At 38.2% G+C, this 25,141-nt stretch overlaps 2 protein-coding genes across 4 annotated transcripts in view; one reads left to right on the top strand and one right to left on the bottom strand.

Moving 5' to 3' along the window:
* Positions 1 to 15,035, bottom strand: part of LOC139117749 (nuclear receptor coactivator 5-like) — a 57,065-nt gene extending 42,030 nt beyond the window's left edge. Inside the window, exons 1-4 of one of the 3 annotated variants that reach the window (XM_070681003.1) lie at positions 14,900 to 15,035; positions 8,075 to 8,424; positions 4,714 to 4,821; positions 1,110 to 1,206 (exon numbers count right to left, since the gene is read on the bottom strand). In XM_070681003.1, the coding sequence (XP_070537104.1) occupies positions 1,110 to 1,206; positions 4,714 to 4,821; positions 8,075 to 8,411 (542 nt within the window). In that variant the 5' untranslated portion in view covers positions 8,412 to 8,424; positions 14,900 to 15,035. Of the gene's footprint in view, positions 1 to 1,109; positions 1,207 to 4,713; positions 4,822 to 8,064; positions 8,425 to 14,899 lie in introns of all 3 variants that reach the window. The other 2 variants (XM_070681005.1, XM_070681004.1) reach the window with 2 other exon arrangements.
* A 64-nt stretch (positions 15,036 to 15,099) lies between these two features.
* On the top strand, positions 15,100 to 23,217 carry LOC139117755 (nuclear envelope phosphatase-regulatory subunit 1-like). The gene is made up of 6 exons (XM_070681019.1): positions 15,100 to 15,259; positions 15,789 to 15,860; positions 16,704 to 16,777; positions 19,414 to 19,523; positions 20,530 to 20,584; positions 22,788 to 23,217. The coding sequence occupies exons 1-6, from the start codon at positions 15,238 to 15,240 to the stop codon at positions 22,824 to 22,826; spliced, it is 372 nt and encodes a 123-aa protein (XP_070537120.1). The 5' UTR covers positions 15,100 to 15,237; the 3' UTR covers positions 22,827 to 23,217.
* The last annotated feature ends 1,924 nt before the right edge of the window (positions 23,218 to 25,141 follow it).

The following is a 25,141-nucleotide window of genomic DNA, read 5'->3' as shown; positions in this document are numbered from 1 at the left end:
ATCCATTGGACTAACTAAATTTATTTACAAAAAGTGAATGACATCATATAAGCTCTACAAAAAAAAACTTCACACAAATATGCTTTTGATTCATTGTCTCCCTCGGCTTATTGTGCCCAAGGGTAGGTGACCTTTTGCCTGACGTATGGAGGGCAAATGGTCTCCTGCCTCGATGGTACATAGTCCCTTGTTTGGGCTATAATAGGGTATTGTTATTACATACCTCTGTTGCATAATTTTAAAGGGACAAAGTCAACTATTTTTCATGCATTTTGTTTGATACGACATACTACTTATATTGTTTGACATGTTGAAAGATGATGAATGGGTGACCATGCATATATTCAACTCCGGCTTTAGACGAATTAAATGAAACCATCGCGAAAATGAATTAATGGTCATGACCATTAATTCATTTTCGCGATGGTTTCGTTTATCATGCCTAAAACCAGGGTCGAATATATCATGCATGGTCACCCATTCATTCATTATCTTTTGACATGTCAAACAATATAAGTAGTATCTCAATCAAACAAAATTCATGAAAAATGGCTGACTTTGTCCCTTTAACTCCAAAATTTTGGTTTTACATAAAAATGACAATTATATGCTTTATTTCCATGTTATACGAAAATCTGTTGAAAAAATAGAATGATTTTCATCATCCAATGGCGCATTGATTTATTTAAATGACTGTTATGCGGTTTGTCAAATTCTTTTCACATAATTTTGTGAAAGCAGTATTTCGTATGTAAAACATGTAATTTTATCATTTTACATCTCGAAGTTGTCAAGTTGAAAATAGTTCCGGTTCACTTTCAGTCCAATGATGACAATGCGGCCCACAACGTCATCGATGAGTTATCATTGAATACTATGGAGCGTGCGACGTTCGATATACAAGGCATGTAATAATGAACAATATTTAAGTAATTCTCACTGCATCAAGGAACACTATACATTTGGAAATAAGCAATTCAAAATGCACTCACTTTCAACTTATTATAATTGCACACATGCAAAGCACTACTCATAACATTCTCAAAGATTTAGAAGTAATCAAAGCTGTGTTTTCTTAGCAGTGTTTTCAAAACCACATTAACATGTACCTTAGCCTACTGCTTTCTCTGCTTCCTCTATCTCGATCCATACTGGCTCTAGATCGATGTCTGTCACCCATTTTACCTTCATTAACAAGGTTACAGTCTGCAAAGAAAATATCAAAACCAAAGTTTACATATGTTTTATCCAGTGGTGAAACATCTGATATTTTCGCTTTTATTGTTATATTTGTATATGCCACTAATTTTTTCTCGCATTTTGCAAAAAAATTTTATCAGATACTAAGGGACCATTACACAAAGTTTGGTTAATATTGTGTCATATTCAAGTGAAGCGTCTGTATTTTGACAAGTTGCACAGCAGTTTAAACGACCCAGCATCTTACCAAACTTGGGATAATAACCTTTTTTTCATACATATATTCTTTGGTGATGACAATTTTCCTAGGGAAATTCGGAAATTAGTGGCAAAATTGACAGAAGTTGACCTTGCTTGCTTCCCAATGTATTTGTGGAAGGTTGGTTGCTGAGGAATGACGTCATGGCAACCGTATCATTTATAGATATGAATCTGAAGTGGGGCCATTCCACTTCATAAGAAGGGTTGTGTTATATTTTCAGAGGGAACAATTTAAATACAAAGATATCAACATGGGTTGTCACCATTTAAAGCTATTTACATTTCCGCTGGATATGACGGAACAGTTTGTCAATTGTAGACCTTATACCATGAGCAACTAAATTGTCTGCATTGATTATGCATATGTTCCATGACTGACACGACTTTCACCATAAAACTTGGCTTTCATTGAGGAAGTTTCCCTTCATTATTGCACTGAAGAGATGGCAAATGCTTCAAGCAATTGTTGCAGCTAGCATGAGAGGGCTGATCCCAAAAATTTACAGCAGTACTGGGTTGGACATGGTGCTGCTTCCTAATTCTTATAAAACTGCAAAATCAATGTCAACTTTTCAAAATGATTACTTTGAACAAAGTTGGCCTTGGCAAGAAACTCTGTTTCCATATTCAAAAGATGGGAAAGTCATCGAAAGCTATGTACAAATGTTTGTCATTGATGTGTAACACTTTTAAAACATTTTTATACCAGTGTCATATTTTGTTAATACTTGCTACCACGACTTACATACTTTACCTAGGGCTTCAATTTTAGATCATGTCTTTATTACACCTCACTCATTCAGCGTGCACTGCCATTGGTTAAACACGACTCACGTGACATGTAAAAGAACGTGATGATGCCCTCTGCGAATGTGATGATGCCCTCTGCGAACTTGATGATGCCCTCTGCATTTGATATTACATGGATGACGTCATTTTACTTACTGCGCATCCTTTCTGCGCAAAACAAATTGTCGTTCGCTTGTTGTACTTTGCAGTCGGCAACTTATGGCTGCGAAACGTCATGCAGAGCTGTCACCTGCACAGTTAGACGATATTTTGATGCAGGTAAACAGCAAACGAACAAAAATGGTAACAATGAATGCAATTTCTGTGTTCAGCGACTATGCAAGCAACAAATTTGGATACGCCACCGAGGAGATCGGCAAACTTTAGCGGCAACCCCAGACTCGGCACTGACAACATTTTACACTGAGGTCCGGACTCAGGCGAACTGTACTCGAAGAAGTCTTTGTGTTTTTGTTTTTTTTTGCATGTTTGCTTGTTCGGTGTAATAAAAATAATAACACATGAGAGCGAGGGCAATATCACGATTTTTTGCCTGCCCTCGGGCTGGTGGTCATGATCGAAATACTGATGATGCCCTCGCCTACGGCTCGGGCATCATCAATATTTCGATCATGAGCACCATCCCTTGGGCAGGCAATAAATCGTGATATTGCCCTCGCTCTCATGTGTTATTATTTAATTGGGTCCTTTTCTACAAATGTTTGCAAAGGAACTGATGGAAAGGACACAAGCAATTGCCTCAGGCTAAGGTTGTAATTGTTACCATTATCATCTATGCTGAATTCACAGATTTCCTTAGTGTTTTCAAAGCCTGATTTGTGAAGATGATTGTGATAAATGTTCTTCAATTGCCAGAGATTTGAAAAAGGTGGAAAATGCATGAGTTATATTTCAAATGAATATGTTGCATACAATTTGAAAAGATAAGGAACACCAGGGTTCTCCCCAGCCCAAAACAGCGTCGCGGCCCATGACGCTATCATTCAAGGCCGCGACGCTTTCGATCTCACCCTACGCTATCACTGTTACCCATGACGCTATGAGGTTCAGCCACAAAATGTTCACAATGGCACCGACTGGTTAACTTCCTCATGATCACACGAAAGGAAGACAGATTATTTGTAGCTTCTTTGTTTTACAATGTCACTTGTTATTACTCATTTCAATTTGTATGAATAATGTTAACAACAGAACAATTTCACATGTCCCACCCTTGACGGTAGCAGTGGCATTTAACTCCACCGACCCATCCAAAGAAATTGTAAAGGACAGAAAAAATTGATATACAACCAAGCCAAAAGAAAGCAAAAGTCAGCGACGATTTCCGCGCTTAATTGACGAAATATTTTCTAATCAAACTGATTACACAATCCCTAGATACAGAAGTGGCAATTTGGTGAAATTTCTGTTTTACTCACATCTTGAATTTAGTAAACTTGGAACGAAGACACCATGCATGCTGCCAATCAACAGCATGGCAAAGCATAGTGAACTGTCTGTCACCGCACCGGAATGCGTTGGCTGCACGTAAAAGCAACTTAACTTTCCAAGATCAAACAGTCAGTATCTTGTGAAAACAGCAACACAGCAATCAAAATTGTTGTAGTCAGAGGTAAAAACTCTTGACAGAAGGAGCGTTAATAGCTTTACAGAAATGAAAATGCATGTGAAGAGAATGAAAACCCAGATAGCGTGCGGGAATGAAAATACTGTAAACAATGGTGGATATGACATCAGAGTGGGACTCTTCTATTTTGGTACCAGGGGTGCGCAGGGTCAGAGAACCCTGATAAACATACTGAAAAAACGTAGTATTTTCCTAGCGATGCTGTCACGGGAACTTCGGTGTCTCATTGTTTTACATCTTTCAATAGTTTCTTTGATCTGAGCAGTTTTACCGACTGTTTTACCGAGTTAAACAAGCTTTACCGAGTTAAACAAGGGTAGGAGCTTATGCAACTTAGTAAGGATGAACTAAATTTTGAAACAAGCGACCTAACGGCCGATATAGCTCCGCTGTGTTTATGTAGAGAATAACTATTTTTGACACATGAATGAGCTTGCATACTTGAGACCGCAGAAAACTGATCTGTTCAGTAAATGGTCAGTAAAGTGTTTTGAAGTCTTTTGATGTTGCCGACAGTCATTTCTATGTGGGTTGGCGTCCTTGCACAGTGCAGTCAATTATCAAGCAAATATAAGTTAACCATCATATATTCTGAGAGAGTAAGGCTACTTTTCATTTGCAAAATTATGTGGAATTACTCACCAATCTCATTGACAAGGCCACAGGATTACAGGATCACAAGATTACAAACATGCACTTTATCTTGAGGTATTCATAGCAACTGTTTATGCTCAATTATATTTAACCTACTACAAATGTGCAAATAACTATGATATTTAGCTGCAGTTACTTATTTGACTTCATTTGCTACTTACCGACACGAGAACCAGCTATGATGCTGCCGTGATATGCCTTGACAGCTGCTTCTGCACAACTTCTGTTAGTAAACTGTACGAATGCAAATCCTTTATGAAGAGATACTCCTGCAAATTTTAGGAGAATATGTTATCAAAGCAACTGATTAAAGACCTACAAAAACATTTGGTATTTTATTGATACACACGAAGAAATGTCAACTTGACACAATATAATGGCTTAGCTGATAATGAGCTTTTATTTGATTAGACATGATGTAAGTTCAACATATGAAATTTGAAAGCTATCAAATAAGGACATTCACAGAGGTTCTGGCAGAAGATTTTGATAATTAGCTTTTAGCTTAAAATGCAATATATCTAAATTTCATCATTCAGGCGCATGTGACCTGAAGACATGCACATTTTAAATCACTGGACCAAAAGCGACTGTACAATATATGTAGCATCACAGACACTATGTTTGTATTTGATGAGAATTGAATGCATGAGTACATGTACATGTAAGTACATGTACAGTAATCAAATCTACAAGCTTCACTGAATTCTGTAGTACTACTGTGGTCAATTTCCATAGACAACATTCGGACAACCAGGCAGTCAATCATAAACAGACACACACATAATGTAACTACAGCTGTCTGGTCACACAAATGCTGAGACTTGTGAAGAGGGACAAAAATGTCATGCAAATTATTTCTGTATATCACTCATTGACAAAATTATTAACACAATTGGGCATGCAATTTCTTGGACAAGTTTACTTATATGCCAAATTATTTCACGGTGGTTCTTTTGCTCAAGTATCTTGTATGTGAGCCAACGACAGACTACTATCTATTTGATACATGTACATAATGAACTACCCATAGTAACAGACCTTATCTTTTGAGGCGAGCGATCCCTCCGCTCGCCTACCGCTCGTGCAAATCAAATTCCGCGAGAGCGATTAGCCGCTCGCGCCACGGCTGGGACTCAAGTTTTGGAGACCAAAGGCACACTACACGTTGTATCCAAAATGTAACATACTCTAATCTCCTCCGATCGACGCACAAAGCACAGTGTAGCGAATAAAATTATGCTTTCAATATTCAGTTCACTTCACTTCAGCATGAATTACGTTCTCGGCAAGCACATTCTAGCAATGGAATGGATCGATTTAGGTGCAACAATGTAATACAGTATTACAATACTACTCGTCTAGTGATAGTGTATCGGCGGTGGGCCTATAGCACTTCAATATAGCACCACTACGGTTCGGAATTTACACGTACACAAATGTACAAAGTACAGCCCTTCATTCTCACATTCTCAAACCAACTCCGTTTTCTTGGCTGCCATATTCTTTCGAAGTGTTCAAAACACAAACGGTTATCCTGCCGCAGCAAGATTTCATAGGAAAAATATGCGTGACAAACGAGGATCATATTGCTTAAGAGATCGAACGTGGAGAAAATGTCTACGACATGATAACTGGGACTACACGTCGCAACTCGCGGAAACAAATGCATAATCTCTATTTAAACAGTTTAGCCTGAGCGACTGCTAGGTCTCTTGGTCCTTTGAAAGCTTAAAATAATTAAATTGACTCTGAAAAGTTGGAGAGATGCCCAATACTTCTAAAAAAAAGATCACGAAACGATCATGAGTTCATTCTACCGTAAAACTTTAAAAGACGTACATTTTTGCGACATTTTGGCGTACAGCATAGGAGTTTTCTGTGACTGTCGTAAAATGGTACCTCTTGCCCTCGGCCCTCTAAGCCTTCAAGTGTACACACCGCGGATCGTGTACCTCGACGTGGCTGTTATGATAAATTCGTTTTGTTTTGTGAAATGTAAACTTGTGATCACTTCGATATATCGCGGTAACAATCGGCCAAGTTAACTTTGGTTGAAGACCAACGAGCATGCAGAATGTTTCAGCGGGCCGCAAACGTAAACAAATGAAACATAACTTGACTGTGGACTGCTGGTAGCACGATTCAGTGTAAAATCTAGTTCTGTTCGCGTACTCGGCGTAGCTCAAACTATGGAGGTAAAAAAATACCTCCATGTTCAAAACCAAACATGTTTGATGACAGCACTGTTGTTTTGGTAGGCTTTTGTCTAAATGCCAATATATCTAATGTGCATACCATATTGTATTTTTAAAAGGCTTGTATGAAAAAAATCATGAGAAAGTTACATGTCCTTTTAAAAAGTATAACTTCATCTATTTGTCCATGAATACAACAGAGGCCACAATTCTGCATATTTATTGTTCGAAAAATGTTGAAAGTTAGCCAATATGCTATGAACATTTGGGTGGGAGAACACTGCTTATCCTGTTCCATCTATCAAAATATATAACCCATACACAGTACTACAGATTGCCCATAATACATCATGATTTGTACCAATGTAGATTCCCCTGAAGTCTACCATGTCTCCCATGTGTAGATAAATTCTTGGACTAGTTGTAAAAATTCTGAGTACTTTTAAAGACACAAAGGAATAAGAAAATTGTGTTTGATTGAGAGAGGAGATAGCATTTTTGCAAATTTTCCACTGATTGTGTCCTCAGCAATACAGAATAAAGTGACTGAAAGTAGTGAGACTCGTTGCACCAGTTTTATGAAACAAAAGGATATTGATTTTTTTTCCAAATAGAAGACGAAAGAAATTTACATGCTAACTTTTTTCAGAGAATGACCCCTTCAGTTGGTCATAACTTGCTTCCCAAAACTGTGGCATTTGTAGTACCAGCAGAATGTGACTTTTATGGTTATTTAACAGTTTCTTTTAAATTTATACTACAATATTTCAACTTACTTTTAATAAATATAATTAATCAATTATCTTGAGTCTGCATATTATTGCTTTTATGCAGAACTGAAAAAGTTATAAGAAAATTGACGTCGTTGGTACAAAGCAAACACGATTGTGGGTAATTTATTGTACTGTGCCATATTTTCTCCCTTCTCTATTGCATAACAATAAGAAAGACAGCTAGTGCATATTGTTTTCATAATAAATTTTATTCATGCACTCTCCATACTGTTTTCAGGGGACCTGTTCAGTCACTCTCCTAATTTAAGCAGTGCCATATTCAAATCACAAGAGATGACACTTTTTTTTTCACTCGCCTGACTATTTTCAGGGGAGCTGCTAAATCACTCGCCTACCACTCGCCCAGATAGCTTTAGGAGAGTGAATTTTAGCTCTCCTGCCATTTTCAAAAAATAAGCCCAGTAGTAATAGTATAGAACTAATAAATAACTGTAAAATGTGGAACTGTCTAAGCCTAGATGTTATACTCCACTAAACTGTGACTCACAAAATTTGTTAAAAACATTTCTTTCCTCTTTACCTATACCAACCTGTGACAACTCCGTACTCAAGAAACAGCTTTTCAATTTCTCCACTTCTTAAACTTGAAGTATTAAGGTTTCCAATGAAGACTCGAGAATCAACATCCCTTGGATCCTGGCTACTTGTGAAATTGCCGATCCTGCGTAAATTTGGACTCTTACTTCTACCTTTTGATTTTCTGCGTCTTTGACTTTGAGGACTTGATTTACTACTGCTGCTGCTGCTTCTGCTGTTGCTGCGGCTTCTGCTTTGTCTTTGAGACCTGCTATGGTTTTTGTTGTGAGAAGAGGGACGATCTCGAGATGAACTTCTTTTGGTTCGTCTACTATCACCACCACTGCTCATGTCGCAGACATTCCTATATCAAACATAATTATTAATTGCATTTGAGTGATAATTATAATCATGGCATCATATTGTTCACGGTATTACGATGTTTTCTCCAGGTATTTCTGACAAGGTTGAATGACTGTCTCAGCTTGAAAATCGGGAGGGGTGTTTATTCCAATTTTGGGGGAGGGGGCCTAAAATATCATGCAGCTGTAAGTTATGTAAATTGAGATTTTCAACGTACAGCCATTTTAGTGTAGCTGTCACGCTACGCTTTAAAATATTCCCACCATCCGTTAGTTCACACGCTCTGTGTAGCTACAAGCTGTTGCATGCAAAGTTTGTCTACACACTAGGCGCTCTGCAACTTTCAACCTGGTGAAAAGGTGGAAGGTGTGAAGTATGGTATGGGTCACAGTGTTTTCCCCAAGATTTTTTTACAAGAGGGCGAAGACGTGGTGCAAAGCACCACAATCGACCGCGTAAGCGGTCGCAGGGGGAGGTCAGGAGGGGGATGTTCCCCTCCTGCTGTCAGAGCTTTTGAAAAACAGAGATTAAAATGGTGTTATTTGGTGGCACTTGGGGAGTAGTTTTTTTCAGATTTTTTTCATATAAAAAACTCAAAGGAAAAGAGATCTGAGACAGTGTTCCATAACTTTTATTCCAGTTCACGGCTTCAATGAAGATTACATTTTTTGAAAACTAATACATAGCGACAGACATACATTTATTCATCGATGTCAAAATTATCACCATAAACTCACGTGTTCTCATCCTCATACACGTCCGGCCGAGCCTAAAAATTGGTCTTTTTGCTTTGGGAAGGAATACACAAGCGAAATTCTAACCTCCTATAAAAACTTCAGAGTACTCTGCTGTCCTTGGTTACCCTCAAGCTCCTTGGCATGTTTACTCAGCTAAGTCGACTACCTAATGCACGGTCCCTATGGAGGGACCGTGGCTATTACGTTACGGCCTGAGCCATGCAAATATGGCTGCCATCGATGAGTTGCATATGGGCTTATGATCTCGGATGACATCACAAACTCGGGAGATTTGCAAGATTGATGAGAATTACGTTTGCAGCCTGCAGGATCAATGCTCATGCTTGCATTTTGCTTGTAAATCACTGTCAACTTTTTCCCCGTACATTTCATTGTGTTATTTTTCAAAAAAATAAATCATTTTCATTTCTGGCAAGAGGGTGCTTGGAATTTACTAGAGGGAGCCACGCCCCTGTTACCTTATTCAGGGAGAACACTGGGTCAGGTAAAATGTCCGTAAGTGTTGAGAGGCAATAGAAGAATCAGCTGGGTTGTTCACAAGTTTTCATTCTACATAGACTATTACGACCAACAAAGATGGCCTTCTCTTATAATAGTCAGTATACATGTACATTGTCGATAAGTTACATGTAAGTATACACAGAGATAGACGGTGTAGCACTAGCAGGGCCTTTGATCACATTCCCATGTTTCGATCCAGAATGGGCCGCAAAAGAAAGATGAGAAGTGTTTGACTGGTGAGACTGATTGTGATTTACATTGATGATTTTTTTATGGACGGACTATGATCGAGATCCAGTTCACATTGCATTCCAATATGGCAGCAGCCATGTCAGCCACCATGTTTAACCCTTTTCCAGCCAAGTTGGTGAAAATCCACTTGAAATTCGGTGTACCCAGAATGTAAGCACTGGTGACCATTATTCTACCAACTCGGTTGTAATCAGGGCCTTTTTGGGTACCCCTTTCCTGCCAAGTCGATGGCACTACGTTTTGCTATCCCCTGTGCGTTTAGGGATCATCCGAGGACAGGTTTTCTGACAAGGAACGCCTTTTCCCCTCAAAATGGGTTTCGCAGGGAGTCGATAGATAGGGAAAGGTGCAGAACCCTGTCCACCAGTCCCCACATCTGAGGGGCTGTTTTTTTTTTACTGCTTTTAAACAGACTTGGCAGGATAGCATGGTGACGTTTTCTGGCGGAGTTGGACGTACTTGGCTGCCTGGCCGAACTTGACCAACTCGGCAATGCTAATCTAGAAAGCTACCTCTTGCAAACAACTTGGAAGATGGTGCCGATGGTGCGAGACGAAAGTCACTTATTCAGTTGTGCCTGACTGAAAATGAGAACGTATTTTTCACAGGATGGCTTGACTTGTTCCTCTGATGGAACGGATATAAACAACTCAGCAATACCATTACAAACTGGTATCCGACGTATTAAGCAGCTCGATTAAGTCGGTAATGAACGGTAACACTCCAAAGTTAACTCCCAAACAAGTCGGCTAAACTACGTGGAAGCCGTGCCTCAATGGCTTAAGCTCTGCAAGTTCAGGCCAGGCAACATCCTTCACCACCTTGGCCGTGCCAGTCAATGGACGTGACTTTGGATTTTTTATTTATTCCATCGCCTGAAGTATTGGCTCTGGTTTGCAGGCAAACATATCCTTTTGCTGACGAGTTGGTAACTACGCATGCTCTTTGCGTAGTGAAAATTCCAAAGGCATATAAAAAGGGGACATGAGGTCAATGCTACGGGGATACCGCCTGTACTGAGCACGGACTGCTGACAGTGAATGACAAGAATGCAAAAGAACGATTGCACGATTTGCCAAAAAACTTGTAAAATGACAGTGACCCCAACATCTAGACTAGCAGGGCTTGACAATTCCTATCGCCCGACGCCCAGGACAAGTGAAATTTACGTTCGGGCAAGTCGAAAATAAAATCTGGTCGCCCGCCGGACAAGTTGTTTATACAACTTCTGGCGCAATCAAGGCGAACCTAAGTTGTGGTTTGTGCACGTGTCGCCCGATTTGCGTTGTCGTTCACACAAAATAAATGTCAATCACTGACTTTTTTAGATACAAGTGTGACGTTCTTCTGCGATTCACTTGCCGACTCACACAATGTTGCAATTTTTCGATGATAGACATGACATTGTTTCATCGTCCAATTAAAAAGTCGCTTAAAATTTGGCGTAAACAGCATTTCTTTGTTGTATGCTGACTGCTCCGCCCCAACAAATTAGGTAAAAAATTGCAAAACCCAATGCCATAGTGCTTATTGGCAATCGACCGTGCAGTACTTCAAAATCATTTATGCACCCTCGCGAGGTAGACGAACATTGTTGGCAGATAGTTTGTGGAGTGATCGCTGTAAATATGAGTATTTTACGGTAATATTTCCACTAATGCAAACAAGGCATTGTGCATTTTCGCGAGCCAAAGCGTAATTTCAGCTCCGCAGACCTACGCAAAAATCAAGCAAAGTTGTTGCCGTAAAGAGGCAAGTCGTTTACGACGATGGGCATTGTGTAACTCTGAGAAACGACATTGTGATGAGGGCCAGCCTGAGTGGGATTGTCTGAGAATTGACGACTCGATGTGATGATTAGAACGATGTTTCTGACAAAAGATCTAAACATAAGCGTTATGATGAGGAAAAACGCCGTAGATGTTATCTCCCGAAATGGAAAGCACAGTGGCCTTGGTTGAAATATGACGGTTCCAAAATGTTCAGTACGTCGTGTCTCAAATACCCCACCATTGCCAAACCATGGAGGTAGGAAGAGACTACCTCCATGGCCAAACCAAGTGAAATGCTTTTCTTGACAGATACGACATGTTTCGCATTGAATCGGTAAGGTCTCACGAGTTTAGTCAACCGCATTTGGACTGTTTGGCGCATCGCAGATGAGATCGTGACGGGGACAATGATTGTGGAGATTTTGTGGGTCCCGCTGAGCCCGATAGGGTTTCACTTGCCAACAATCCGATCGCATGCACTCGCAATGCTTGAACCGAATGACGACGACCAGCGACAGAAACTGACCAATCTTTTTACGACAGCATTTATGCTTGCCAAACACGGGAAGCTGATGCATGATATGTACCTTCAAATTCAATGTTAGCCCTGCGTACAGGTCTGTGTGTTCCCGGCGTTATACGGCCTCTTGTGGTGAAGGCTGTATAACGCCGGGAACACACAGACCATACGCAGGCCTACTTCAATGTAAACTTTTAAAAAAAATCCGCGTCAACATCGGCGAAAATTACCAAGATAAGAAAGCCCTGAAAGCCGCTACGGAATTCATCGCAAGTATTTTGGTCTTGATTATTACAAATGGAGGACGAGTAAAATTTTTGAGAGGACAAGTGAAATTGAAAATCCACTTGTCCGATGGACAAGTGAACTGGAAAAAAAATTGTCAAGCCCTGACCAGGTCAGGTCAGCGTAGTGTAATATGACGCACATGTAACGTGTGCAGCCCACGAACTCTACCGTTCTCCTGCTCTGATAATTTAACCGTTTGTCTCAACAGAACAGAAAAATAATTAAAATACAAATGCACATTCGTAAAACTGCCAAGGAGATTTCATGTAGACTAACTGTCATCAGGTATAGACGCCTTAAAAACCTTTTTTGAGGGTCGCAATTTTGACCGATAGCTTTGACCACCAGCATTTTCACGGCGTCGACATCACTGTAATCCCCCCACGTAACTTGATAAACGGCCATTGACACGACACTCGATCAACATGATCAAAGTCGCGGCCACCTATGTGCCGCTGGGTTGGTGTTTTTCAACACCTATGTACTTGTCAATTGATTAATGTAAACTCGTCAGGACTAAAAACGATGTTGATAACGCTAGTTTTGGCAGATGTCCCTTGCCAATGAATACACTGAGCTGTCAAGTGGGGCTGTCAATCAAGGATGTCGGGAAAAATCTGAAGCGTCACGGCATTGTAGCAAGCGTCACGGCGATCAAGACAAGCGTCAAGGAGACGTGATGCTTGAAAACCTAGGGAGAACACTGCCGTATGAACTTGTCTGTGGAACTGTTTTGCCATGGACGTTTAAAAAAGACGTCCATGTTTTTAGCAATCTGGCTACAGACAAACATGTAGTAACAGAGGATCACATAAAACATCTGATTTTAAATGTTATTCTGGAGAGAACTGGAAGACTTTGAATGAAAATATGGATGTAATATTACTTTATCCTTTTATTGTGGGATTTTTTTTTGATGCTATGGAGTGATGTGTGTATTGCATAATTAAAATAAAATTTACATATTTATTGTTATGCAAATTAGCCGATCATGTTTCGAAATTTCTCGGGAGAAGACTGATATTGATTAGTATATCTATCATTCATGTGAAAATACGGATAGTTTTCAATCGGATTCAAACCCACAACATACGGCATCAGTCGCCTAGCTGAGAGGCCACAGACAGAACCACTCGGCTAAATCTCCACTCCCAAAAAAGAGTGGTTCAATAGCCGGCTAAGTTGTTACATTTTTCTGACTGAGACCGCTCAACACATTGTAGAGTTCGTGAAGCACTCACGCACGCATGCTCACTATCATACATCGCACATACACACTTTATCGAAGCGAAGAAACGAATTTCATCGCTTTAACTGGGCGAACGATAACCTCGGGGACTATTCTGTAGCTAGCATTATCGATTGCCTTTGAGTTGGAATATATTCTTGCAGAAAAAAAAACGGGGATAGGGGTGCATGATTAGATTTTAATTTAAAAAAATTTTTAAATGCATGTATCAATTACTCATCTAAAAGACATTCACAATATTTTGTCAAATTTATAATTATTTCTTTTTTCACATTAAGTTAAATTTGTAATAATGAAATCCTGAAATTTTGAAGTATGAATCTTCTGTAAACTTTGAGGAAATAATATTTTGTTACATGAACTTGTAGGGCACCACCACAACACCCTTTAGTTACGTGTTACTATATCATCTTGTACAAAGCTCTCTAGCTTAGAAGTTTAAGACAATATTGTTTGATCATGCTTTTCTAGTAAAAATGTCACATTATTTTCAATATCATCATCCTGACCTTTCCTTTGAATATTCCTACAAAAATTGTATAAGATGTCTCAACATTAATGCATGGTGGAGGACGTGCTCACACTGCTCCTCTCGGCATGACTAAAGATTAGTGGACACACCGGTTGCAAAATAACAGGGATTTTCATAGAAAGCTATAAATAATTATAATGGTATGAGTGGATTCTCTAGGTTACTAACAATTCAAACAACTTCTTTCTGTGTCCACAAATCTTCAGTTTGGCCTTTCTCTTCAACATAACACTACTGTAACGTTGTTGCCCCATCGCACGGAAATTATCAATTTTTACGTCGTGTCGGACACTTTCCTGGATTTCCGTCAGGGCAAGTAAAAATTGGAGATAGATAAAAAATCCTTTCAAAGGGAGTCTTTCTGAGTTTAGGGTTAGAGTATCAGATATTGGTATCAGGAAACTCGTTATAGTTAGAATCAACCGATCCAAAGGTTTGACAACTCACACATGCGCGTCTCCACTGGTCGCCATTGTTCAAACCAGGGATCTTGAAGTTGAAGGTATCATGTAGTACTAGCAGAAAACTGTTTAACTGCGTTTTCTGATCGGGTCTTATCCTTGTTTAATTGTGCAGAGCGTAAAAGTATATTTTTGAAACTTACCCGATGAGTTGATAATTTGGTTACTGTTCGCAGAATGTATTTTGGCCCTTTGCAAGCTTCGCCAGCGGCGTGTGCAGAGGACGGTGCACACACGCGATTAGTTTCTCGAGATTTCTTTAATCTCGTTCAAAACGAGAACGATCCGTAAGAAAGCTAATTTACAATTGGTTCACCTTTCGGCTGCATATGGAGCTTTGACCAATGGGATCGGACAACTGTTACGACGGCAAAAATTGAGGGCATTTTGCGGAAGTATCGTTTTACAAGTGTACGTAGAGTGTAGCAGGCACGATTATATCCCCGAAGTTCGTCTGTTTTGTTGAAGCATTACTAACAAAATGTCGTTGGAACAGACAGAAGGTAAGATCAATATACAAACCTCCCCTACACAGATACGAAAGTAGCTGATCACAGGTTGGCGCGTTTCTCCACGATACTCTGTGAACAGTACACGGCGCCTGCACGATCTTCCGTCCGGACGTCAATATTGTCTATTCGCTGAATCACAATCAAGTGTACACATACACAACAGGGGTCACTTGGGGTGAAAACTATCATACCTGCATGTGAATTTAGTAATACACCATAATAAGTTTAAGTATATCGGGTAGAGTAGCACACTTTGATCAACTGTTTTGCTGTTGTTTTATTTCAACACCTTCCTTTGGTATTGTCCATGACCAACAATACATTTGGCTTAGTGATTCTTTTAATTGCCATTCTGCAAGTGCATCTGATGAAGAAGACTGTTGTCTTCTAAAGCTAATGCCACAGCAATACAGTTGATCAAAGTGTGCTACCCTAACCAATAATGGTAATACTCCATAGTATCCATTTTATGTTGATTCAGTGTCTCAATTTAATTTTAATTTGCAATATTTGCTTGCAGATCTGAAAGCTTTTGAACGACGTTTGACAGAATATATTGCATTTTTAGGACCTGCCACAAGAAGATGTCGCAGTGAGTACCTCCTTTTAATAGTGTCCATGTTTCTATGGTGATGGTTAGTGTTGTAAGTTGTTTTCTGTCACCACAGACACTCAATGAAAGAAGCATTTTCAAAATAGAAAGTTGCCAAGTCTTGACAATCCCCTGAATGGAGTATTCACAACCACTGTGACTATTTCTGGCTCCTGATCTAAGTGTATTCCACTGCATCTTAAAAACTGCTGTTCAATCACCTTGATATTGCATGTTGAGATGCCTGATAGATTAAAGAGTCCCCATTCGTCAAATGAAAGTGCTGGTCCCAAAGCTATGCAAACATTGAAACAAGACGGAAAAATGTGAAAATGTTAAAACTCTTAGAACTTGGAAACTACTGGTCAGATTGCTCTGATTTCCAATTTGTACTTACCGTTGGTGAAGTTTTGTACATTACAATAATTTCATGGCAGTATCTTCAATTTTGTATTTTTAATGAGTATTTTCTTATTTTATTAAAAGAAGGGATTTGCTTAGTACTCAGTACAGATACAGTTCACAGATTGTGATCAAAATAAGAGCTCAGGATCATTGACACTATTTTGAAATATTTTACACCACTGTAATCTATTAGGATTCAGTGAAGTTGCAAGTGAAACATGACTATCACATTAGAAGATTGAATGGGACCAACCTCAGCCTTTTGTATATTTTTTTGAGACTACAATTTAATTACAATTTTTGTTTTGTCAATCAGTCTGCAATCTGTTTTATGTACATAAAATCATATTAACTTTCACAATAGACAGTCAAGAAAGTTTCTCAACTGTCTATGCTTTCACAAGGAACTAACAATTCTGTTTTAACTTGTACTTACAGTTATTTTGATAGTTGTATCTGTGTGTACAGCAACCGGAGCCTGGAGATGGCTGTTTGATCCAATGACCTCTCAAGTAAGACCAGTCTCTTGCACAATATGTTACCCATTTTATGAGAACACATGAAGTCGTATTACATTCGTATATGTTCTTTATTGTGGAGTTATTGAATGCCATTGCTATGTTGTGAATATTGATAATCGTTAGAATCAGTTTTGTGAATTTTTTTTATTTTGGAAAGGAGGCATGCCATGAGAAAGAAGAATTATAGGATTAGCAGACTATTAAGCTATAGTTCAGCTTGTATAAGGAATCAGCAAATGTATAACAGATTTATTCTCCCTACTCCCTACAATGCAATGCAATATAGAGTGGTGTTCCTTCATTCTACTACCAGTGCATGTGTGCTGGTGCCTTTGTGGAAGAACTAAAGATATCTGAGCTCAAACTGCATAATTTGACAATCCTAGTGAATCTAGTTGCTTCACAAAACTAGATTGGGCCCCCTAAAAATCTTATTGTGTCATATAGGAGATTCGGCCCACCATTCTTCAGGTGTGATACAATCTGTCATGATTTAATGTCAACGTACCTGGAATTACATTTGTTTGTATTTTGTAAGCAAATCAAAAACTGTAATTGGCAAGCAGTAGTACTTCACAGGAGAAAAAACTTTAGGCATGGAAGATTTCATGAATGCTAAACATCACACAGAAAAGTGCCCATTTGTATTGCAGCAAGGAGATTTATTTTCCAAGGTTATGATATTGTGAGAATTCAGTTATTCCCCTTATTCTTTATTCCCTTCCTTTATGGATTCTTCCATTAGGTTCCAGCTCTTTTGTGATAGAATAATTCAACTGTATTGCTTTTTATTTTAGTCCCCACGGACGCAGTCCAGCGGGGACTTATAGATTGGGTCCTGTCCATCCGTCTGTCCGTCCGTCCATCAGCAGCTGTTTCGCTGTAACCCCTGAGCCGATTTTTTTTCAAACTTTGTGCAAGGATAAAATACTGTGGCATACATATGTACATAAATTTTATTTTGCGATACGATCCAATATGGCCACCAGACTGCCATTTTGTTGCGATTTTATCATGTTTTTGAACCATAACTCAACTATCCCTGAATCGTTTTCGTTCACTGTTGGTACACAGATAAAGTACTGTGACATATATATGCACATCAATTTATTTTGTGATATGATCCAATATGGCCACAGGGCAACCATTTTGTTGCAATTTTTTTCATTTTTTTAACCATAACTCAACTATCCCTGAACCGATTTCGTTCAATGTTGTACACAGATAAAGGACCATAGCATATATATGCACGTCAATTTATTTCATGATACGATCCAATATGACTGCCGGGCAGCCATTATATTGTGATTTTTTCATGTTTTTGAACCATAACTCACAAATCCCTGAACAGATTTCGTTCAAACTTGGCACACAGACATTGTATTGTAGTGTGCATGTGCATATCAATTAAAGGTATACTGTCACCTGTTCCAATTTTGCCACAGTTACCATGGAAAGAGAAATTCTAACCCATCACAGATTTTAAAGCAGGTGGCTGCTTTTTAAAAACAGCGCCCTCACATGGGCATTTTGAATATCAAGGAGCGCCCCCTTGACCATATATGGGCATATTTAGATTACAGGTGACTGTATACCTTTAATTAATGATGCGATGTAATCCATTATGGCTGCCGAAGTTTATAAATGTAACTATTGATCTTGCCATGGAAAACACCAACAGCCATAACTTTACTGTCCCAAGTACACAAACATGACCCCCCCACAAACCGCTATCATGTGATTTCCCAACATTTAACAAATTCACCCCTCTCCCCTGTAATGAAGCTACCAAGCATGTAATTCAATCACTATGATTCATACACCATAATCCAGTTGGGACTGTGTCATCAGCGATGACTTGTTTACTAACATTTATTTTCAGACCTCTTTGTAGGGAAATAAGCATTTTCAAGACCCTGTTTATTGCAAACCTTTAATTTAATGACTATTATTATTTGCTTTGTTTCATATTGTTCTTTGTGCCTTGACTTAGCCTGTGAAGCCTAATTTAAAACAGGAACTTATTATATTTCACTGTGCAAAAAACTTCAGACATTGTATAGAACATCATTTTTTTGTGTTTTTACAAGATAAACATGTATATAAAAAAGAGAGAGTGCGAGTGAACTCTACTCTCTGAGTACTTGTACTCAGGCTTGTATATTCTGCACACTCTTGCGGGGATAATACCAGAATGCACCACAATCACTTGTGCAAACACCCTGAATACAGCATTCTTGCACCATAGGGTTCTGTCATATCATCCAATCAAATCTGTCAAATAGTTGTAAATATTTTGTGGCAATTACAATGGCTATGGAAAGACTTCTTTGAGAAAATTCTCAAATTTGTGCTACCAGTATCACGTTTCATAGGCTGTATGGTTCATTATAATCTCCACATGAAAACAACCGATTTCTATATACATGAACAGGGTATTATCAAATCTCCTGTCATGTTCACATGTCATATGGCAGTCAGATTTCTAATTGCTGGTAGTCATTGTTTATTTTTTCAGTTCTGCACAGCAATAACTGTACCATAAATTAGTATTAATGAAGACCTTATGAAGCTTTCACAAAAGCAACTGCATTATCAGATGACAACTCTTCATTTTTCCTTTGCAGGTTGCATTTATTCAGTCCTTGTGGAACCATCAATTTTTCACAATAAGCTGCATTACATTAATAGTTCTATTTTTGGTTGGAATTCATAAAAGAGTTGTTGCACCATCAATGTATCCTTGCAATCAGAATGTTGATAAACATCAAAATGTTTACATCTGGGTTTTGATATGGTCACTTGTATGTGCTTGATTGTGTATGCTCCTCTGCTCTCAAGTTACACCAAGAAAAGAAAGACATTGTTTTGGTTTGAAATTTTATCTTTTGAAAATGACTAGTTTTGTTTTCTGAAGCAGAGATCAATAACAGTGGAAAATGAGTGAATAGCAGGAGCATGTGTAGCTATAGTTCCCATTGCACTGACCTGTTTGGACTGATGTTTTAGAGGTGACATATTGAGCATAAATGAATACACTTGTTTATGTTACAAAGTGCACAATAGAGCTGCTGCATAACTAATTCAAAATGTTTGAAAACTACACAGAAATGCACAGGAGCAAAGTATAGTTATGGTAGCTATGTATGTGTCACATTACTTTGTAGTCTGATCCAATATGGCAGGCATTGCTCTCAGCAATTCACCAGTACATGTTTAATAATATTTTCTTTGTACAGAGCCATACTATGGACATATCTTAACCACATTCTCCTATCTTGACATTATGTGTATGTTTACAGAAAAAGCAGTACGGTGTCAGTTGTTTTGATGAGCCTTAGGTAAGCATAAAATTTAGGATGTTACAGGGTATCCCTTCCCACTTTACAAGGTTTTATCAATGGAATTCATCCAAGAAAATCCTTTTACCATTATACCTATACATCTTGACAAGCAGAATTCTTGTAGCCTGAAATGACTCATACATATCCTTGCATGCTATACAGTTTCACAGAAAACAAACACAATCAAGCACATTGTCACTATATAAACACAATCAAGCACATTATCACACTTCTGCTTTGTAAAGTGCAACATACTCCTAATAATTTCTTTTGTTTACTATTTCAAAGAAGATTGGCCATCTCCTTTGAGGTTTGTGTATGCTCTTCAAGTTCAATATAATTATACAGATTAAGTACTCAATTCCTTCAGCAGAGTATTAACCTTGACCATTGTTTCAGAATAACTGCTCGAGTAAGAACAGTTCTTGCTGATTACAACATGTCCTGTGATGATGTAAGTATTACAATAGTGTCAGCAAATCTCCAGTTTGATAGATTCTTAATTTCTTCCAATTATTTTTACCTTTCATTTGTGCAAATATGCAAGGACGTTTGGTATTTCATACCTTTCGATAAATCAGTCATAAAAAGCTTCCACTTATATGTTTGTGTGTGTGTGCATATATATACATATATATATATATGTGTGTGTGTATGTGTGTATATATTGCATTTCTTTGAATGTATGGGCACATCATTGCTCAAAGATTGCTATTAGTGCAACATGCAAGGTATAATGATATTCAAATATGCAGATTACATTAATGAGCATTGTTTCGGTATTAAAATTCTATGCTAATGACCTTAATCAATGCAGAATATTCATGTACCTCGGATCTTGCATTGTATAAAAGATGGAAGAGAAATAAATGATACGTACATGATATTGAAGAGCCAGCCCTTGACTCCATGTGGAGAGTACATCACTGTGAAAGAGATTGTCTTACTTAACCCTTTGAGCGCCAAAGTGTATTTTTGTCTCCTTTATAAAATAAACCCCTGTCAATTTTTCTCAGATTTTTGCCAAAATTTTGAGAAAAAACTGTAGCTAATGAAATGTGAGGTCCAGTTGGTCCAAAATTATCAAAAAGTTACAGAAAAATTCATGAACATTGGTAAAATGTTGCACTAAAATTTTGGCGGGAGAAAATTACAGCGCTCAAAGGGTTAATTGAAGACTTACTATCTTCTTTACAGACTATAGACTTGATTACTGAATAAAAGATATTTCCAATTTGAAAAACTAAGTATCCTATAAAATGCAAGTATACCATTTCTCAAACAAGTTTAAGAAAATAAGTAAGTCATGAATTACCCAGCAAGAAAATTTACATCTCTCCTGTTATTAGTTCCAGAGACCAGCTCTGGAACTGTTAGTTTTTGCTCACTTTCCTTCTTTCTTTCTGTCTTTCTTTCTTTCTTTCTCTATTTCCGGTATTACTACCATAGAACATGCTATACACAAATTTTACCTTCATTACCCAGAATGCATTGCAACACGCTTATGACGTCATCGCTCACCTCAGACGGGTTTAACGGGCATTTCTTGTTTGTTTATTTATTTATTTTTTATTTTGCATTGCACAACTATCATATTGCGTTCAGCTATTAATAATTCTAGCTTTCTTTCGCTTTGTTTTTGTTGCTTTTTGCTTTTTATTTTTCTCTAAATACTTGCCGTAAGTGGCGCTATTCTGTTTACGTCATACGCCTTCCATATGGTTTAGAGTTGAATGATATTAACAATGGCGGCGAATACGACCGCTTCCCTTGCATAGAGAGAGAAAAGTAGGCTTTGTGTAAGTTTACAAGTGCGGCTGGGCACATCGTGTACCTAGGCGAGGTGGGTTTGCTCGAAAACGATGATCAATGCAAGTTTTGGATTCAAAATTGGCTGTTTTCGGCGGAGAAACTGCCCGCCGTATTTCTGAGGAGCCACCAGCGGGTTTTTCTATATCAGTCTGCAGGGCTGTGGTGGGAGGCTGTTTAACGCCGGTAACACACAGCCCTGCCATGCAGAGCTAGGCATAGCATAGTGAACTGTCTGTCACCGCACCGGCATGCGTTGGCTGCACCTAAAAGCAACTCAACTTTCCAAGATCAAACGGTCAGTATCTTGTGAAAACAGCGACATAGCAATGAAATTGTTTTAGTCAGTCAGTGGTAAAAACTCTTAACAGATGAAGCGTTAATTGCTTTTAATCAAATGAAAATGCATGTGGCCTCGGTTTTCAAGTTCACCGGCCTAGGTCCGATGTCTCCTCTCGTGTGATATACATTTCCGTGCATTGTCGCCCCGTATGTATCTGTTGCGATTTTACCATACATGTAGGCATTTGTAATCTGTGTACTGTAGTTCCCTGGACTGCCTTGCTTTTAGTTGTATTCTGTTGTTACCGCTATCAGCCCTCACTATAGGTACGTGCTTGCATATTAAAATCCCAAGCACTTTCATTCTGCACCAATCTTTGTCACACATTCTCTTTTCTTCCGCTGCTCTGGTCTCTGGAACTTCGCTTTTGCTTGCAAATGCTTTCTAGTTATCAGTTGTTTTTGTAAACTCCGTTGGACCAAAGTATTAGTTCTGTAGTTGTAAATACAATGAACTGCATAGACTACATCTTTAATGACTGTCATTTACATTTTTTTTCTTGCAGACTGGAAAACTGATTCTAAAACCAAGACCCACATCATGACAGTTGATATAAGATTTCATAAAGTCTTGTAAATACAGATAGAAAGAGTTGGTAGTCTAATCATGGGCATGTACATGTACTTGTTACACACAATTATATCTGAAGACAGTTTGACAAAACATCATATTGCCACATGGTAATACACTGTTAGCTCCCTTTTTCAAATGTACATGCAAAATCATCACAAGTGCTCAAAATGGGAGCGAAGTGTCCTTGACAATATGATACTTTTTTAATTTATTTGGTCACACTGTATTGTTTAGAGGTTATTTTTTGCTTACCTATGTATACAATAAACTCTCTTGGTATTTCATGAGATGTACAAACTTTCCATAAAGTGTAGTTGCTAATGCCTTATTGAATTAAATTCTGGCATTATCAAACAGGTGAATGTGCTTCATTTTCTCAAAAAAACTTGGTAAAGATTCAATAGAGCCATGTTGATCTTGACTAAATCTTGTGAATATTGTTGAGGGTAGCACACTGTAGATCAACTTTTTTAGTATGACATTAGCTTTCGGAGACGACAGTCTCCTTCATCAGATGTACTTGCAGAATGGACAAAGAAGCAAAAGGCCAAATGGATCGTGGTGGTGTAATTTCAGCAAGGATATGAAGCTTATCTAACATCACTCTGTCCTTGCCTTGTCTGAATGTGATCACGCCCTCTAACATTGCTGAAAAAACCAACAACACCCTTGCTTAAGTCAATATTGAAATTAAGAGGCCATTGAATATATCAATACAAAGGCAATAGTTGTCAAAACTTCTGCTCAAACTTTCTTCAGGGAAACTTCCAATCATTCTTTCTCAAAATCATGAGAACAATCCGGGGTCAAGGTGCAAATTTTTGTATTATGGATCAAATTACCTGAAATTTTCTGACATTTGAAATTCAAAACGGCCACACACCTTGTTAACTCATAGAGAGTAGAGAGTTTCTCAACCGTTAATGGGACAAAGTCGTCCATTTTTCATGAATTTTGTTTGATGCAAGATACTTCTTATATTTTTTGACATGTTGAAAGATACTGAATAAATGGGTGATAATGCATATATTTGACCCTGGTTTTAGTCAAATGAAACCATTGCGAAAATGAAATAATGGTCATGGCCATTAATTCATTTTTGCGATGGTTTCGTGTATTGTGTCTAAAACCAGGGTCCAATATATGCATGGTCACCCATCCATTATCTTTGAACATGTCAAACAAAATAAATAGTATCTGGTATCAAACAAAATTCATGAAAAATGGCCAAGTTTGTCTTTTTAATGGTTAACTAAGGAAAACTTTGACTTGATTTTCACAAGAATGAGAGCTTCAAAATTAGCCTATGTAAGCTGCAGCTTACAAAATTATTTTAAAAATTTGAGAATTTGAACATCTGTTCCTAATGCTCACAGTACTTCAAACAGAAAGACAAGATTGACACACCACCAGTAAATCACTGGTTGTATCTAGCATGAAACATTCATCCAAGACAGCATCTTTTTCCAACACCAACACCAGTACAATGTCTGTTTGTTGATCTCTCTCAAGTCGTCCCAAATACATGCCGCCACAGATTTTGCACGTTAAAGTCAACATAGTGTACAGACTCCAAACAGTGGCGGCGCTCTCACTTCCGTTTCACTTCTGCTCCCGCAGAAGTGAAACGGAAGTGAGAGCGCCGCCACTGTTGGAGTGTGCATAGTGTACAGACTGTTGTACTAAATGCCTATTCATTTTTTGACGTTTAAGGAGGTATGCTACCATTCCAAAATCTGTTGGGACATTCTTGAAGTTGACTTTTCTCAAATAATCTTTATGTGTACATTGCAAAGATATGAAAAAAATATGGGGTACCCATGCAAAATTTTTGAAAAAACACATGCCAAAATTGACAGAAAACTACTAAATCTCCCATTTTGCGAAATTTGCACTTACCAGCAGAATCTTTATTTTATCGCAAACGATTAACAAATCCCAGTGTGCATACCACATTTTTGCATTGCCAGGATAGCGGAATTAGGGCAATCAACTACAATTTGTGAGGTCTTGTCTTAAAAATAAATATTACACCCTAAATTTATCATTTAACTGTAAAATTAGTCTTTTTAAAAATAGAAACTTCATATAAATGCACAAAATAATTTTCAAAATGTTAAAAAGTACAGCAATATCTATCAAACAGACAGTGTTCTTTGATTTAGAAGCAAAAAAAGTTTGGGTCACAGCGCAAATTTTCTTAATAAACAGCAAAAAGTGACGAAAAAAGGTGAATTTTGTTAGACCTGAGATTCGACCCTGTAGCTTACTGATATTATGTCAGAG

The sequence above is a fragment of the Ptychodera flava genome, chromosome 18 (assembly GCF_041260155.1).
Source record: "Ptychodera flava strain L36383 chromosome 18, AS_Pfla_20210202, whole genome shotgun sequence".
Taxonomy (NCBI): Eukaryota; Metazoa; Hemichordata; class Enteropneusta; family Ptychoderidae; genus Ptychodera; species Ptychodera flava.
The sequence above is the reverse complement of the archived record's forward strand: the minus strand, read 5'-3'. Positions and strand labels throughout refer to the sequence as shown.